This window comes from Salmo salar, chromosome ssa18, assembly GCF_905237065.1.
Source record: "Salmo salar chromosome ssa18, Ssal_v3.1, whole genome shotgun sequence".
Taxonomy (NCBI): Eukaryota; Metazoa; Chordata; class Actinopteri; order Salmoniformes; family Salmonidae; genus Salmo; species Salmo salar.
This window is the reverse complement of record NC_059459.1, coordinates 63,605,590-63,624,505: the sequence shown is the minus strand read 5'-3', so window position 1 is coordinate 63,624,505 and position 18,916 is coordinate 63,605,590. Positions and strand designations below refer to the sequence as shown.

The following is an 18,916-nucleotide window of genomic DNA, read 5'->3' as shown; positions in this document are numbered from 1 at the left end:
TCAACAAAATTGTTGATGATGCATTAATTCTATCAATTTATGACATTCTGGTGAGCAAGGCTTAATTTAGTATTCTAGAGCACCAAGTAATGACAGAAGAGAAGCTGCATGTATCTAGTTATAGACAAGTTGACTAACAAATAGCCTACTTAATGTCGGAAAAATATCATAATAGTCCCCCTCATCCCGTCAAAAAATCGTCCTGCCGTCCCTGGGCAAATTAGGAATATTTTGTTTATTCATGGATACAGAAATACTTATAAGCGGGATAGCAAAAGTGCATATAAACATCTTATCCTGAATAAGACCTTAACTGGGATATGAGCTATTATCCGGAATACTATGTGCATCAGTGGTGGTTGGTGGAAGGAGCTATAGGAGAACGGCTCATTGTAATGGCTGGAATGGTATAAATGGAACGCAGTCAAACGTGGTTTCCATATGTTTGAGACCATTCCATTCCAGCCATTACAATGAGCCCATACTCCTATAGCTCTTCCCACCAGCCTCCTCTGGTGTACATGTGAATATAGTCACTGACAAAAGTATCAACTGACCAATTAGATTACCTAGAAGTGTTCTGCCAACCAAATCCAGATCATGATTGTCTTAGCCTGGTCCCAGATCTGTCAAATTGTTCGGCGCGACAATGACCAGAGGAGTTGGAAGACAGCACGAACAGATTTGGGTCGGGGGAAAAATTGTCTAGCCCTCACCTTGCAAAAAAAGAAAGAAAAAAACATGGAAATAAATGATGAACAAGAGAAATTCACATGAGAGTAACTACATACAATTTGAACAGCACTTGATATTCAGTAAACAGAAGATTACGTTGATTGACTGAACTGAGAAAGTTCAGGAAATTAGGAGAGCACACTGTCAGTGAGTAACTACATGTCAGTAGGTAGCCTATTCCATACTTGCTTTGGGAAAACACCTCGTCCTTTGATGATCTTTTCAAAAACTTGGAAGTCTAGATATACACTGAGTATATAAAACGTTAAGAACACCTGCTCTTTTCAAGATGTAGACTGAAAGCTATGATCCCTTGTCCACCACCCAAAGGGCATCCAGCCAACTTGACACAACTGTGGGAAGCATTGGAGTCAACATGGGCCAGCATCTCTGTGGAATGCTTTCGACGCCTTGTAGAGTCCATGCCCCTGAGGCTGTGCTTCCATCTACACTAAGCTCAATCTTTTGGAGTTCCTTTGGTGTTTAGTCCAAAATATATGATTGTATAATATTATTGTACATGAGGAATAGACAGTCTATATGAAGAGTTTTGTTCCAAAAACACTATATCCACCCATTTTCCGACGTTTTTTTCATCAGAAATGATTCCTTATGGGTATCTTCATGGGTGTAAAATATGACTGTTTTCCGACTTTTAATGAATAGATTTTAGATGTGTTTAACTATTTCATTTATTTGCAAAACTCTATATATCCATTGTTTAGCTGGAATTTTGTACATTTGACTGCGATATGTGATTGTCTCACCTAACTATCTTAAGATGAATGCACGAACTGTAAGTCGCTCTGGATAAGAGCGTCTGCCAAATGACTGAAATGTCAAATGTAACTATTTTACAGCCCACAGATCTAATATTGCTATATTGATTCATTTTTTTTATATTGATGTAACAAATGTATAATTTGTGCAGTTCTTTATGAAAAGATGTCGTTATTTATTACATTTGACCGTGTTAAACCTAGCAGTACTAGTTATTCCTCCGAGTGAGGCGGATATATAGCGGTTTGCAACAAAACATGATTATTTATCTCTCTGAAATGAAACCATCAAGTGATAGATTTTAAACAAATACATGTCTGTCATTGAACAACCCCATGCCTATTAGATAGTGAAAAACACACACCAATCTCTTTTATAAGTTCTTTAAACTACAAAAGCTAATTTACAAACATTTCTGAAAAATGGATATATAGCGTTTTAGAATTAACCTCTTCATATCCTCATAGCAGCATATCCTCATATGGGACTGTGGCCAGGAGTTAGTTGAATAATCCCAGGGGTCAGAGAAGTAAACACATAAAACAATCAACTATTTTTTGACATAGAACACCAAATGACAGTCATCTGAATAAATCATTCCAGAGAATGATTAAAAGAAAACGGATTAGTGTTACTGAATCTTACGCGTAGCCTACTAGATTAGACAAGTCAGAGAGTTGGGTGGGGGAAAATAACTCAAACCAGATTCTCCTCTCCCTATTTAGTATGGGTAAAGATAGAGCCCGACTGATGTTTTTAAAATGACAAATCAGATGCCTTTCTCATTGAAGATATTGAATGCTAATAGGGGCCCTGGTGTGAACGGTTCCTTGTTTAGCTTTTAGAAGTTCCTTACAAAATAAACATTCTGCCATCCAGCTGTGGTTGATTTTGTGAGTACACCTACATTGATCCTGCAGTGATATGGTAGCCTACTGTGGGCTACCCCTAGGCCCTGTTTGGATGGAGAGAGAGAAGGGTAAAACATTTTTGGACATATGCCACGAACTAGTCTGTCACATGATATGGTCTGTGATGTATAGCTAGCTGAGTTGCCTGAGGACTTCTTATACCGAATGCCACTCACCGTGTTGATCTTTTCTCTACAGCTAGAAAACTAAATCAGACTTTACATGAGCAAATTCTGAAAGTCATGATGACATATGGAGCAGTGGAGGAGCTATCGGAGGAAGGGCTCATTGTAATGACTGGAATGGAATCAATGGAACGGAGTTTCCATACGGTTGCTGTGTTTGATAGCGTTCCATTGATTCCACTCCAGCCATTACAATGATCCTGTCCTGCTATAGGTCCTCCCACCAGGTTCCTCTGGTTAGAAGCTATGCGTGTGAAATGCCATGGTCATAACGCTGCCAAGTCATATGTAACACGATATACTGTCTGCTGATGAACCCGCTGACTGGGTTGGATGTGTGCGGTAGACATCCCACACTACCCATTTGTATTTTTGCCTTGCTGTCTGTGTCTTCCTCCTCCACAAATGTACACGACTTCGGAATATAAACCTGTAGCACTCATGCACCTTAACCATGAAACTCCACTGAGAAACCAGGCATTCAGCCGCCCTATTGGCTAAGTAAGGTATGGTTGCTAACGTCACACAACCAATCAACATTTAGTAGCGGCATCATCGGTCCTGCTTCGGTTTAAAGGCATGTACACCTCTGGTTCTGGCTGGAGGCTGTTGCGGTCCAGTTGCGGTTGAGAGTACGGTATGGTATCTATGTGGTCGAGTTTCTCTGATATGGAGTTGGTCATGAGGCCAGACTCGGGGCTCTGCTGCTGCTTGTTGTTGTGGTTGCGGGCGTGTCTCTGGAGAGGGTGCTGGTCGGTGCCGGAAAAGAAGTGAGGCAAAGTGGTCGTTACCATGGTACCCAGCAGGAGGAAACCACCAGCGACCAGGAAGGAGGCCGTGTAACTGCCTGTCAGGTCCTTCAGCAAACCTGCAGAGAGAGAAAATGTATTAGAGAAAAACAGAAGAGAGAGAGAAAGAGGGGGGGGGAGATGGAGAGAGAGGCAGGCATTAGACAACCATTGGAAGAGAGAAAAGGAGCGGCATATGGGAAAGGGAAGGAAAGAGGGGGTGAGAGAGTGTTAGGAGACTACAGATGGTCACAGATAGGGAAAAGGAGAGAGGGACTGCGAAAAGTGTGAGAGAAAATACAGAGTCAATGGTAGGCTTTGAGGAGAATCCTACGGTAGGTACACCTATAGCTCATCTCTTGGCAGTAGTACTGCGGACTACTTTATCGCTGACCTCAACCCAAAGTCTCTCAGAGCGTTCACAGTCAGCCCACTGACACCCTTATCAGATCACAACAAAATCAGTCTACTTGAACAGAGCAATACTCAATCATGAGGCATCAAAGCCAAAGGAACTGAATAATATTAAGAAATGCTATAGATGGAATGAAAATTGTGTGGAAACCTACCAAAAAACAATTAGGCAACAACAAATTCAATCCCTTTTAGACAACTTCCTAGAAAAAATGTTTTACTGTAAAAGTGAAGGTGTAAACTTGGCAGTAGAAAACCTAAACTGTGTATCTGACCACTCAGCTTCCCTATCAAGTATAAGCAATTAAAGCAGACAACCTAAGAAAATTAACAACAATGACAAATAGTTTGATAAAGAATGCAAAAACCTAAGAATGAAATTGAGAAACCTGTCCAACCAAAAACAGAGACCCAGAAAACCTGAGCCTACGCCTTCACTATGATGAATAACTAAGACAATACAGGAATACACTACAGAAAAAAAGGAACAGCACGTCAGAAATCAGCTCAATATAATTGAAGAATCGATAGACTCTAACCATTGGAAAACTCTAAACAAACAACAGTTATCTATCCAAAACGGAGATGTATCAATAAACCACTTCTCCAATCTTTTTGGCTCTATGACAAAGAACAGGAAAAAAATATACATGATCAAATGGAAATCTTAGAATCAACTTTTAGAAACTACCAGAACCCACTGGATCCTCAAATAACATTGAATGAACTATAGGAAAAAATACAAACCCTCCAACCCAAAAAGGCTGGTGGTGTTGAGGGTATCCTAAATGAAATGATAAAATATACAGACCACACATTCCAATTGGCTATACTTATTAAACTCTTTAACATCATCCTCAGCTCTAGCATATTCCCCAATATTTGGAACCAAGGACTGTTCACCCCAATCCACAAAAGTGGAGAGAAATTTGACCCCAAAAACTACTGTGGGATATGCGTCAACAGCAATCTTGGGAAAATCCTCTGCAATATCATTAACTGCAGACTTGTACATTTCCTCAGTGAAAACAATGTACTGAGCAAATGCCAAATTGGTTTTTTACCAAATTACCATATGACAGACAACAAATTCACCCTGCACACCCTAATTGACAAACCAACAAACCAAAAGAAAGTCAAAATCTTCTCATGCTTTGTCAATTTCAAAAAAGCTTTTGACTCAATTTGGCATGAGGGTCTGCTATACACATTGATATTAGGGGAAAAACATACAATATTATAAAATCCGTGTACACAAACAACAAGGGTGTTGTTAAAATTGGAAAAAATACACATTTCTTTCCACAGGGCCGTAGCTTGAGCCCCACCCTCTTCAACATATATATCAACGGAATTGGAGAGGGCACAAGAACAGTCTGCAGCACCCAGCCTCGCCTTACTAGAATCTGAAGTCAAATGTCTACTGTTTGCTGTCCCCAACCAAGGAGGGCCCACAGCAGCACCTAGATCTTCTGCACAGATTCTGTCAGATCTGGGCCCTGACAGTAAATCCCAGGAAGACAAAAACAATGGTGTTCCAAAAAAGGTCCAGTTGCCAGGACCACAAATTCAAATTACATCTAGACACCGTTGTCCTAGAGAACACAAAAAAATGGCCTCAACATCAGCGCCACAGTTAACTTCCACAAAGCTGTGAATGAGCTGAGAGACAAGGCAAGAAGGGCCTTCTACGCCATCAAAAGGAACATAAAATTCAACATACCAATTAGGATCTGGCTAAATATACTTGAATGGGGTGGAGAAAGTGTGTGGGAGGTCAAATGGCCAGAGAGTGAGAGCAATAAAGCACTTGGACTGTATTGATATCCAACAGGTAGGCTAAAGGGTTTAACATGGTTAGCTAATCATCAACTGATTTGACCCGGTGTTGACTAGCTGACATTTTTAAGTGTCAAGAGTACACCAAACATTAAGAACACCTTCCTAATATTGAGTTGCACCCCCTTTTCCCCTCAGAACAGCCTCAATTCGTAAGGCCTGGGACTTTACAAGGTGTCGAAAGCATTCCACAGGGGTGCTGGCCCATGGTGACTCCAACGCTTCCAACAGTTGTGTCAAGTTGGCTGGTAATGGATCTTTACTCTGAATAGCTCGTTCCATCTCATCCAACAGAAGCTCAATTAGATTGAGATCTGGTGACTTGGCAGGCCACTGCAGTAAGCTGAACACACTGTCATGTTCGTGGAACCATTTCAGGACAATCCTAGCCTTGCGGCATGGGACATCATCTTACTGACAATTTTTTTTTTTGCAGATGGATACAGTTGCCATGAAGAGATGCACTTGATTGGCAATGATGTTCAGATATCCTGTGGCATTGACAGGCGGCATGATGGACGCATGTGCTCATGTGGTTTTCCTCCCATACCCCTGTGGTTTTCCTCCCATACCCCTGTGGTTTTCCTCCCATACCCCTGTGGTTTTCCTCCCATACCCCTGCAACAGTAGTTTCTTGTTTTTTTGCTGAAAGAAGTGGAACACTGTATGGTCGTCGGCTACCATACCCCATTTGTGTGAAGGTACGACGAGTTGTGCATTATTTTATAGGGCTTCGGGCACCAATGTTGTACTCCACAATTCGTGTCAGCTTTGTGTCAGCCTCCTTTGTCCTATTTCATAAATGACCTGGCCTACCGTTGGCTGGATGTTCTTAGGGTGTCTGACCATTCTTGATGGTGAAAAACCCATCAGCGTTGCAGTTCTTGACACACTCAAACCTACTACCATACCCTGTTCAAAGGCACTTAAATATTTTATCTTGCCCATTCACGCTCTGAATGGCACCATACCCAATCCATGTCTCAATTGTCTCAAGGTTTAAAAATCCTTCTTTAACCTGTCTCCTCCCCTTCATCTACACTGATTGAAGAGGATTTAGCAAGTGCCATCAATAAGGTATCATATCTTTCATCTGGATTCACCTGGTCATGTCATGGAAAGAGCAGGTGTTATTAATGTTTTGTACACTCAATGTATATGGAGCCTCTATTAGGTTACATACGGCCTCTTCTCCCCTTACATGGTACCTCAAGGTCAAGACAGGTCACCCATAAAGACATGGGGCCAACCTGAGTAAAAGGGGTCATCTTGCTAAAACGTGTTTCTGTGTGAGGGAGTTACGTAAAACTACACGTAGAGGGATGGATGAGCTAGCATGCAGCTGAGGGGAGGACAGAAGGCAGAAGAGTTTCCAAACTTGACCTCAACCATTACGGGGTCAACAGAATAAAAATGTCCTTAGAGCAGCACTTAGGGAAAAGGTGGCCAAACTTGGGGAACAGGAGTGCACTCTGCAATCTATCCACAATTCCTTCAACATCCAACAGCAGTCAACGGCTGCTCTACTCCTCTCCAGTATCTCTCGTACCAGACAGCGGTCCCCCCAGCAGCCCCCCGACGCTCTCGATCATCTGTAGCAGCCCCAGGGCGCCCAGCATCCGCTCCATGCCCACGATCTCCGGCACCACCGCGAACACCAGGGGAGTCATGGCGCCGGCGCAGAACCCGTAGGCCAGGCTGATGGTGAGCAGGCCCGGGTAGGACCCCCCCAGGGAGCCCAGGGGCAGCATGAGGAGGGAGAGGCCCAACAGGCCCGTCCAGAGGACCAGCATGTGGGGCAGACGAAGACGGCCCAGGTCCGAGGCCCAGCCGGACACCAAACGGCCCACGATGTCCGTCACACCCGTGGCTGAGATGACGAAGGCAGCCTGGATAAGATTGAAACAGTTGACATGAATCTACTCATCTACCAATCAGAGCAACAAAAACTGAACAAAACAATTGGTAAGCGATAATCATTTTGGATAATCACAGTGATGTAATCGTGAAATAGGCTCATTCAAACCTGATACTGGGAGAAGCCCTCGTTGCGGCTGTGGGCCACCAGGTGGACGTAAGGCACAAAGTAGCCACAGTTGAAGAAGGTGATGGCCAGGCTGTAAGTGAGGAAGGGCCGCTGGAAGAGGAGGGAAAGCTCCAGGTAGGAGTAGGCCCGGTGGAAGATGGAGGCGCAGGACCAGGCACTCTCACCTGGGGCCAGCTGGAAAGAGCGAGGAGAGGGGCGAAGAAGAGCATGAGAGAAAGAGACTGATGCTGAAACCAATTACTTAAAACCTTGAAAACAGGTCCATCAAACACTGCTGGCACCCAAACAAGACGTCACACGCAAGATTACACAACACAGATACTTTGTGTTTTGTAACTGTTCCAGTAGTATAAAGGTTGAACCCCCTTGAGTCCTATTATGAAATGTCAAAACCCAGTTATCAAACTTTTACATTTAAAAAAAAAATGTATTTCCCCTTTATTTAACCAGGTAGGCTAGTTGAGGACAAGTTCTCATTTACAACTGCGACCTGGCCAAGATAAAGCAAAGCAGTGCGGCAGAAACAACAACACAGAGTTACATGGAATAAACAAGCGTACAGTCAATAACACAATATAAAAAAAAGAAAGTCTATATACAGTGTGTGCAAATGGCATGAGGTGGTAAGGCAATAAATAGGCCATAGTAGCAAAGTAATTACAGTTTAGCAGATTAACACTGGAGTGATAGATGAGCAAATGATGATGAGCAGATGATGGTGTGTAAGTAGTGATACTGGTGTGCAAAAGAGCAGCAAAGTAAATAAAAACAATATGGGGATGAGGTAGGTAGATTGGGTGGGCTATTTACAGATGGACTATGTACAGCTGCAGCGATCGGTTAGCTGCTCAGATAGCTGATGTTTAAAGTTAGTGAGGGAAATGTAAGTCTCCAGCTTCAGCGATTTTTGCAATTCGTTCCAGTCACTGGCAGCAGAGAACTGTAAGGAAAGGCGGCCAAAGGAGGTGTTGGTTTTGGGGATGACCAGTGAGATATACCTGCTGGAGCGTGTGCTACGGGTGGGTGTTGTTATCGTGACCAGTGAGCTGAGATAAGGCGGGGCTTTACCTAGCATAGAATTGTAGATGACCTGGAGCCAGTGGGTCTGGCGACGAATATGTAGCGAGGACCAGCCGACTAGAGCATACAGGTCGCAGTAGTGGGTGGTATAAGGCGCTTTGGTAACAAAACGGATGGCACTGTGATAGCAAATTGGATGCAGTCTGAGTAGAGTATTGGAAGCTATTTTGTAGATGACATCACCTAAGTCGGGGATCGGTAGGATAGTCAGTTTTACTAGGGTAAGTTAGGTGGCGTGAGTGAAGGAGGCTTTGTTGTGAAATAGAAAGCCGATTCTAGATTTCATTTTGGATTGGAGATGTTTGATACGAGTCTGGAAGGAGAGTTTACAGTCTAGCCAGACAACTAGGTATTTGTAGTTGCCCACATATTCTAGGTCAGAACCGTCCAGAGTAGTGATGCTAGTTGGGCGGGCGGGTGTGGGCAGCGAATGGTTGAAAAGCATGCATTTGGTTTTGCTAGTGTTTAAGAGCAGTTGGAGGCCACGGAAGGAGTGTTGTATGGCATTGAAGCTCGTTTGGAGGCTAGTTAACACAGTGTTCAAAGAAGGGCCAGATGTATACAGAATGGTGTTGTCTGCGTAAAGGTGGATCAGGGAATCACCCGCAGCAAGAGCGACATCGTTGATATATACAGAGAAAAGGGTCAGCCCGAGAATTGAACCCTGTGGTACCCCCATAGAGACTGCCAGAGGTCCGGACAACAGGCCCTCCAATTTGACACACTGAACTCTATCAGAGAAGTAGTTGGTGAACCAGGTGAGGCAGTCATTTGAGAAACCAAGGCTATTGAGTGTGCCAATAAGAATACGGTGATTGACAGAGTTGAAATCCTTGGCCAGGTCGATGAAGACGGCTGTCTGTCTTTTATCGATGGCGGTTATGATATCGTTTAGTACCTTGAGCGTGGCTGAGGTGCACCCGTGACCAGCTCGGAAACCGGATTGCACAGCGGAAAAGGTACAGTGGGATTCGAAATGGTCAGTGATCTGTTTATTAACTTGGCTTTCAAAGACTTTAGAAACATTGGAGACACGAGAGACACGAGAGAGAGACAGAGACACGAGAGAGAGAGAGATGTTACAGGAGGTCGATGTGCCTTTGATCAAGGTAATCAACCCAAATTGCTCTGGATAAGAGGATCTGCTAAAATGACAAAAATGTAAATGGATGTTCCTACCGCAGCTACAGCCTTGTGAGTCCCTAGGGGCCTGATGAGGGCTCCGCAGGCCACCATGTTGAGGCTGAGGCCCCCCAGGATGAGAAGGGCACCCCGCCAGGTGTACATCTCCACCAAGAGCTGGAAGAGGGGTGAGAAGGCGAAGGACGAGAGGCCCACACCCGTAAAGCCCAGCGCCATGGCCAGGGAGCGCTTCCGGTTGAAGTACTGCATCACTGACGCCACCATAGGAGTGAATACTAATGCCCAGCCCGAACCTGGAGGGTAGGCCGGAGGGTGAAGGAGGGGAGAAAGAGGGAGTTATATACTGGATGTTCAGAGTTTTGGACATAAAAGAGAAACAGAAAGTAGCATGTGAGTGTTTTTAGGTCCAAGTGTGTGTGTGTGTGTGTGTGTGTGTGTGTGTGTGTGTGTGTGTGTGTACCTGAGATGACACCCAACGTGAGGTAGAGGTGTGTGACGCAGGTGGCCTGTGAGGCCAGGATGAAGCCCAGTGCAGAGAGACAACCTCCTGCCATCACTACAGGTCTGGCACCGTATCCATTACACAATGCTGTGCCAAATGGACCTGGGGAAAACACACACACACACAGGTTTAACTACCAGTCACACTGTGTACAACGGACAAAATATCATTTGTATGAGCATTCACATGGGGCATTACCCTCCTCTCATACATACATACATACATACATACATACGATACTCACTGACACACTGCTGCATGGCCAACCCTATGGATGTGATCCAGGAGACAGCCTGGGCGCTCTCCCCAAAGTACTGCACAAACTCCACGAAGAAGACCCCCATGCTCCGGATTATCCCAAACACCAGGACAGAGGTCACAAACAGGGCCCCCACCACCACCCAGCCCCACCCACCATCTGGGGCTGCTGGCTGGCTCTGAAGCGCCTGGGGGGCTTGCAGCTTTGCCATGGCTGGGAGGGAGAGATATGGAGAGAGAGGAAAGGAGATGTTATTTGTGATACTTCAGAAATACCCTGTTTAAACCATGTATTAGAAACACTACATTCTACTACAGCCTTTGCTGTTGAGCCTGTTGTATTGCATTGCATCGATCGAACACCTGTGTTACTTTCATGTGCAGGCTTCAAAGAAACGACATGTCAATCATGCAAGAATGTATCAAAACGTGCTTGAATTTGCCTGCTGCTGTGTGGGTTTTCACTGGGTTTCCATAAATGTGCCTTCAATTAAATAGACAATGAATGGCATTTAGAGGAAATCGCCAGTGGGTCAAATGGGTAGTTGACCCGAAACAGGTGTTCTGTGATGCTGTGGAGCTAGACTGTTGAATAGCAAGGTATCAAACATACGGAAACCACGTTTGACTCCGTTCCATTAATTCCATTCCAGACATTACAATGAGCCAGTCCTCCAATAGCTCTTCCCACCAGCCTCCTCTGGTAGAACACCAGCATATTTCATATTCCTAACACGGATTCCCTATTGTTCATGCAAAGCCTATTGCACTTAAAGCATGTTCAAGAAATGACCTAACATTTTAAAAATATACACATTTTCAGATGTACATTTCTATTTTTATTACGCGATCACCTCATATTTACTAGAGATGCACAATACATCTGTGAAGATATCAGAATCAGACAATATTTGCTAAAAAATGCCAAAATCGACATCGGCCTGATGTCTAGTTTAACGCCGATGTGCAAAACCAATGTCAAAGCTGAGGTACATACCTACCTACAGTTGAAGTCGGAAGTTTACACACACACACACACACACTTAGCCAAATACATTTAACTCAGTTTTCCACAATCCTGACATTTAATCCTAGTAAATATTCCCTGTCTTAGGTCAGTTAGGATCACCAATTTATTTTAAGAATGTGAAATGTCAGAATAATAGTAAAGAGAATGATTTATTTCAGCTTCACATTCCCAGCAGGTCAGAAGTTTACATACACTCAATTAGTATTAGGTAGCATTGCCTTTAAATTGTTTAACTTGGGTCAATTGTTTCGGGTAGCCTTCCATAAGCTTCCCACAATAAGTTGGGTGAATTTTGTCCCATTCCTACAGACAGAGCTGGTGTAACTGAGTCAGATTTGTAGGCCTCCTTGCTCGCACACACTTTTTCAGTTCTGCCCACAAATTTTCTATAGGATTGAGGTCAGGGCTTTGTGATAGCCACTCCAATACCTTGACTTTGTTGTCCTTAAGCCATTTTGCCACAACTTTGGAAGTATGCTTGGGGTCATTGTCCATTTGGAAGACCTATTTGCGACCAAGCTTTAACTTCCTGACTGATGTCTTGAGATGTTGCTTCAATATATGCACATAATTGTCGTTCCTCATAATGCCATCTATTTTGTGAAGTGCACCAGTCCCTCCTGCAGCAAAGCACCCCCACAACATGATGCTGCCACCCCCGTGCTTCACGTTTGGGATGTGTTCTTCAGCTTGCAAGCCTCCCCCTTTTTCCTCCAAACATAACGATGGTCATTATGGCCAAACAGTTCTATTTTTGTTTCATCAGACCAGAGGACATTTCTCCAAAAAGTACGATCTCTGTCCCCATGTGCAGTTGCAAACTGTAGTCTGGCTTTTTTATGGCGGTTTTGGAGCAGTGGCTTCTTCCTTGCTGAGTGGCCTTTCATGTTATGTCGATATAGGACTCGTTTTACTGTGGATATAGATACTTTGTAACAGTTTCCTCCAGCATCTTCACAAGGTCCTTTGCTGTTGTTCTGGGACTGATTTGCACTTTTCGAACCAAAGTACGTTCATCTCTAGGAGACAGAACGTGTCTCCTTCCTGAGCAGTATGACGGCTACGTGGTCCCATGGTGTTTATACTTGCGTACTATTGTTTGTACAGATTGTCATGACGTTGCCCTCTTTGGGTACAGCGAGCACCATCCCCCTCTCCCTCTATACCCCTTTCACCAGGCTCTGTAAGAGAGGTTGTAAATTCCTATGAGGAGATCCTCCTCATAGCCACAGTATTGAGAGAGTGAGTTTTCATAGAGAAAAAGGAATTTCTTCCACCTCACAGAACTGGAGAACCGAACGACATTTATGTTCTGGAGAAGGTATAAAAGATCGGTGAAGAATCCAGCTACGAACTGATCCGTTTGGTACAATTTTGTGAAACTCATGGGAGACAATACGGCCACATTACCATAACGCTGTTTATACAATAGCCTCAGCTATGAGGTGTACATCTAATTGTTGTATAAAATGAATGAGTGGGGATGGAACTGTTTGTGAAATTGTGTAATGTGATTTTGGACTGTTTAATGAAGGAAACTCCAATTCCCTTTGGAGTTTAACCTCTCTAGGGTAGGTGGGACAAAATCGTCCCACCTACTCAACAGCCAGTGGAATCCCGTGGCGCGTTATTCAAATACCTTAGAAATGCTATTACATTTTAAAGACAAGACTCTCGTTAATCTAACCACACTGTCCGATTTCAAAAAGGCTTTACAACGAAAGCAAAACATTAGATTATGTCAGCAGAGTACCCAGCCAGAAATAATCAGACACCCATTTTTCAAGCTAGCATATAATGTCACATAAACCCAAACCACAGCTAAATGTAGCACTAACCTTTGATGATCTTCATCAGATGACAATCCTAGGACATTATGTTATACAATACATCCATGTTTTGTTCAATCAAGTTCATATTTATATCAAAAACCAGCTTTTTACATTAGCATGTGACGTTCAGAACTAGTATACCCACCGCAAACTTCCGGTGAATTTACTAAATTACTCACGATAAACGTTCACAAAAAACATAACAATTATTTTAAGAATTATAGATACAGAACTCCTTTATGCAATCGCTATGTCCGATTTTAAAATAGCTTTTCGGTGAAAGCACATTTTGCAATATTCTGAGTAGATAGCCCAGCCATCACGGGCTAGCTATTTAGACACCCACCAAGTTTAGCCCTATCCAAAGTCAGATTTACTATAAGAAAAATTGGATTACCTTTGCTGTTCTTCATCAGAATGCTATCCCAGGACTTCTACTTCAATAACAAATGTTGGTTTGGTTCAAAATAATCCATAGTTATGTTCAAATATCCTCTGTTTTGTTCGTGCGTTCAAGACACAATCCGAAGGGTGACGAAGGGTGACGCGCCCGACGCATTTCGTGACAAAACATTTCTAAATATTCCATTACCGTACTTCGAAGCATGTCAACCGCTGTTTAAAATCAATTTTTATGCTATTTTTCTCGTAAAAAAGCGATAATATTCCGACCGGGAAACCCTGTTTACGTTCAAAGACAGAGAAAATAAAAACATGGTGTCACCTCGTGCACGCGCCTCAGTCTCATTGTCCTCTGATCGATCACTTACCAAATGCGCTAATGTTTTTCAGCCAGGGGCTGCAAAGACATCATTCAGCTTTTTGCCGCCTTCTGAGAGCCTATGGGAGCCGTAGGAAGTGTCACGTTACAGCAGAGATCCTCAGTTTTCAATAAAGAGAATGTAGAAGCCCAAGAAATGGTCAGACAGGCCACTTCCTGTAAGGAATCTTCTCAGGTTTTTGCCTGCCATATGAGTTCTGTTATACTCACAGACACCATTCAAACAGTTTTAGAAACTTTAGGGTGTTTTCTATCCAAAGCCAATAATTGTATGCATATTCTAGTTTCTGGGCAGTAGTAATAACCAGATTAAATCGGGTACGTTTTTTATCCGGCCGTGCAAATACTGCCCCCTACCCTAGAGAGGTTAACTAAATCAGAGGACCGCCCATGAGCACAGTTATGGTCTGGCGTCATGGGAGAGGCCCTTTTCTGCTCTTCCGAATAAAACCCCCACCTAGGTTTTCTATCACCAGACCAGCTTACCTCGATAACGAGAGGGCCAAGGTTTGAGACCATGCATTTCTCTTGCTGAACTTTTAACCATACCACGTGGTTAAACTCTTAGACTATCGATACCGACAGAATAAGAACAAGTCTTTGATATTAATTACTAGTCTGCAGCTAGGAATTCGATATCATTGAACGCGAAGACCGACAACCGCCGAAACAGCTATTCTATAACGACATGAATGAATGTTACTCTGAACTATCCACTCTAACCACAACACAGAGACAGAGACAGACAGAGAGACAGAGAGAGAGACAGAGAACAGAAACAAACTTTTCAACAAAGATCCTGACGACACACGGAGCGTAAATACACTGCTCAAAAAAATAAAGGGAACACTTAAACAACACAATGTAACTCCAAGTCAATCACACTTCTGTGAAATCAAACTGTCCACTTAGGAAGCAACACTGATTGACAATACATTTCACATGCTGTTGTGCAAATAGAATAGACAAAGGTGGAAATTATAGGCAATTAGCAAGACACCCCCAATAAAGGAGTGGTTCTGCAGGTGGTGACCACAGACCACTTCTCAGTTCCTATGCTTCCTGGCTGATGTTTTGTCACTTTTGAATGCTGGCGGTGCTTTCACTCTAGTGGTAGCATGAGACGGAGTCTACAACCCACACAAGTGGCTCAGGTAGTGCAGCTCATCCAGGATGGCACATCAATGCAAGCTGTGGCAAGAAGGTTTGCTGTGTCTGTCAGCGTAGTGTCCAGAGCATGGAGGCGTTACCTGGAGACAGGCCAGTACATCAGGAGACGTGGAGGAGGCCGTAGGAGGGCAACAACCCAGCAGCAGGACCGCTACCTCCGCCTTTGTGCAAGGAGGAGCAGGAGGAGCAAAATGACCTCCAGCAGGCCACAAATGTGCATGCATCTGCTCAAACGGTCAGAAACAGACTCCATGAGGGTGGTATGAGGGCCCGACGTCCACAGGTGGGGGTTGTGCTTACAGCCCAACACCGTGCAGGACGTTTGGCATTTGCCAGAGAACACCAAGATTGGCAAATTCGCCACTGGCGCCCTGTGCTCTTCACAGATGAAAGCAGGTTCACACTGAGCACGTGACAGACGTGACAGAGTCTGGAGACGCCGTGGAGAATGTTCTGCTGCTTGCAACATCCTCCAGCATGACCGGTTTGGCGGTGGGTCAGTCATGGTGTGGGGTGGCATTTCTTTGGGGAGCGCACAGCCCTCCATGTGCTCGCCAGAGGTAGCCTGACTGCCATTAGGTACCGAGATGAGATCCTCAGACCCCTTGTGAGACCATATGCTGGTGCGGTTGGCCCTGGGTTCCTCCTAATAAAAGACAATGCTAGACCTCATGTGGTTGGAGTGTGTCAGCAGTTCCTGCAAGAGGAAGGCATTGATGCTATGGACTGGCCCGCCCGTTCCCCAGACCTGAATCCAATTGAGCACATCATGTCTCGCTCCATCCACCAACACCACGTTGCACCACAGACTGTCCAGGAGTTGGCGGATGCTTTAGTCCAGGTCTGGGAGGAGATCCCTCAGGAGACCATCCGCCACCTCATCAGGAGCATGCCCAGGCATTGTAGGGAGGTCATACAGGCACGTGGAGGCCACACACACACTACTGAGCCTCATTTTGACTTGTTTTAAGGACATTACATCAAAGTTGGATCAGCCTGTAGTGTGGTTTTCCACCTTAATTTTGAGTGTGACTCCAAATCCAGACCTCCATGGGTTGATAAATTGGATTTCCATTGATTGATTTTGTTGTCAGCACATTCAACTATGTAAAGAAAAAAAGTATTCAATAAGATTATTTCATTCATTCAGATCTAGGATGTGTTATTTTAGTGTTCCCTTTATTTTTTTGAGCAGTATATATATATATATATATATATATATATATATATATATATAATCATTGCAATTGTTCCCGAATGAGTGAGCGTTCATGTGCAAAGGTTTAGCATTTCAATTGTTATAATATTCAACTCTGTAGTGCCTTCTCAGCTGACCCACACTCCCCTTTTGTCTAACAAGCCACCATGCCGGTTTAGCCCACTAGGGCACATTCCCCTATCATTTCTTAGTAACCATTGTTTGTTTGTTATGCATTTCTGTGAATTACTTAGTTAGTAAATAAATGATTTTAAGACAATTGATGTATGGATGACTCATAGTGAAGACTGGGTTCATGCAGATAACTGACAATTTACGACGTTTGGAATGAGACTAACGTGAGGTAAATAATAATTCATTAATTCGAAGACTAATTGATCAGATATTAAAATATCTGAAAGCTATATTAGGAAAATTATAACTTTGTAATCTTAATATTTTCCTTGGTGCCTCAACTTCCTAGTTACAGTTACATGATTAATCAGTTTAATCGCGTAATGATAATTACAGAGAGTTATTTGATAAATAGGTCTTCAGTTTTAATGATGCCAAAGACACGACAAGATGAACGTGATATCTTCAGGCGTTTGGAAATTGCTCCCAAGGATGAACCAGACTTGTAGAGTTCTACAATTATTTTTCTGATTTCTTTTGATTTTCCCATGATGTTAAGCAAAGACGCACTGAGTTTGAAGGTAGTCCTTGAAATACATCCACAGGTACACCTCCAATTGACTCAAATTATGTCAATTAGCCTATCAGAAGCTTCTAAAGCCATTACATAATTTTCTGGAATTTTCCAAGCTGTTTTAACCTGTTAGGGATAGGGGGCAGTAGGGGGCCGGATAAAAAACGTACCCGATTTAATCTGGTTACTACTCCTGCCCAGTAACTAGAATCTGCATATAATTATTGGCTTTGGATAGAAAACACCCTAAAGTTTCTAAAACTGTTTGAATGGTGTCTGTGAGTATAACAGAACTCATATGGCAGGCCAAAACCTGAGAAGATTCCATGCAGGAAGTGGCCTGTCTGACAAGTTGTGTTTCATCTTGGCTCTTTTTATTGAAGACTGAGGATCTTTGCTATAACGCGACACTTCCTACGGTTCCCATAGGCTCTCAGAGCCCGGAAAAAAGCTGAACGATATCGAGGCAGCCTCTGGCTGAAACACTTTATCGCGTTTGGCAAGTGGCCGATCAGAGTACTATGGGCTTAGGCGCGTGCCCGAGTCGACCCCATGCTTTATTTTCTTTCGTCTGTTTACCTAAACGCAGATTCCCGGTCGGAATATTATCGCTTTATGAGAAAAATTGCATAAAAATTGATTTTAAACAGCGGTTGACATGCTTCGAAGTACGGTAATGGAATATTTAGAATTTATTTGCCACGAATTGCGCCATGCTCGTCACCCTTATTTACCCTTTCGGATAGTGTCTTGAACGCACGAACAAAACGCCGCTATTTGGATATAACAATGGATTATTTTGAACCAAACCAACATTTGTTATTGAAGTAGAAGTCCTGGGAGTGCATTCTGACGAAGACAGCAAAGGTAATAACATTTTTCTTATAGTAAATCTGACTTTGGTGAGTGCTAAACTTGCTGGGTGTCTAAATAGCTAGCCCTGTGATGCCGGGCTATCTACTGAGAATATTGCAAAATGTGCTTTCACTGAAAAGCTATTTTAAAATCGGACATAGAGTGCATAGAGGAGTTCTGTATCTATAATTCTTAAAATAATTGTTATGCTTTTTGTGAACGTTTATCGTGAGTAATTTAGTAAATTCACCGGCAGTGTTCGGTGGGAATGCTAGTCACATGCTAGTCACATGCTAATGTAAAAAGCTGGTTTTTGATATAAATATGAACTTGATTGAACAAAACATGCATGTATTGTATAACATAATGTCCTAGGATTGTCATCTGATGAAGATCATCAAAGGTTAGTGCTACATTTAGCTGTGGTTTGGTTTTATGTGACATTATATGCTAGCTTGAAAAATGGGTGTCTGATTATTTCTGGCTGGGTACTCTGCTGACAATGTAATGTTTTGCTTTCGTTGTAAAGCCTTTTTGAAATCGGACAGTGTGGTTAGATTAACGAGAGTCTTGTCTTTAAAATGGTGTAAAATAGTCATATGTTTGAAAAATTGAAGTTTTTGCATTTGAGGAATTTGAATAACGCGCCACGGGATTAC

General features: G+C 43.2%; 1 protein-coding gene across 4 annotated transcripts in view; it reads right to left on the bottom strand.

The window, feature by feature from the left end:
• Positions 1-216: 216 nt before the first annotated feature.
• Positions 217-18,916, bottom strand: part of slc16a13 (solute carrier family 16 member 13) — a 48,725-nt gene continuing 30,025 nt past the window's right edge. For all 4 annotated transcript variants that reach the window (XM_045701389.1, XM_014155918.2, XM_014155920.2 and 1 more), the window contains exons 3-8: positions 10,669-10,896; positions 10,383-10,526; positions 9,959-10,215; positions 7,679-7,873; positions 7,202-7,541; positions 217-3,479 (exon numbers count right to left, since the gene is read on the bottom strand). In XM_045701389.1, the coding sequence (XP_045557345.1) occupies positions 3,145-3,479; positions 7,202-7,541; positions 7,679-7,873; positions 9,959-10,215; positions 10,383-10,526; positions 10,669-10,894 (1,497 nt within the window). In that variant the 5' untranslated portion in view covers positions 10,895-10,896 and the 3' untranslated portion in view covers positions 217-3,144. The remainder of the gene's footprint in view (positions 3,480-7,201; positions 7,542-7,678; positions 7,874-9,958; positions 10,216-10,382; positions 10,527-10,668; positions 10,897-18,916) is intronic.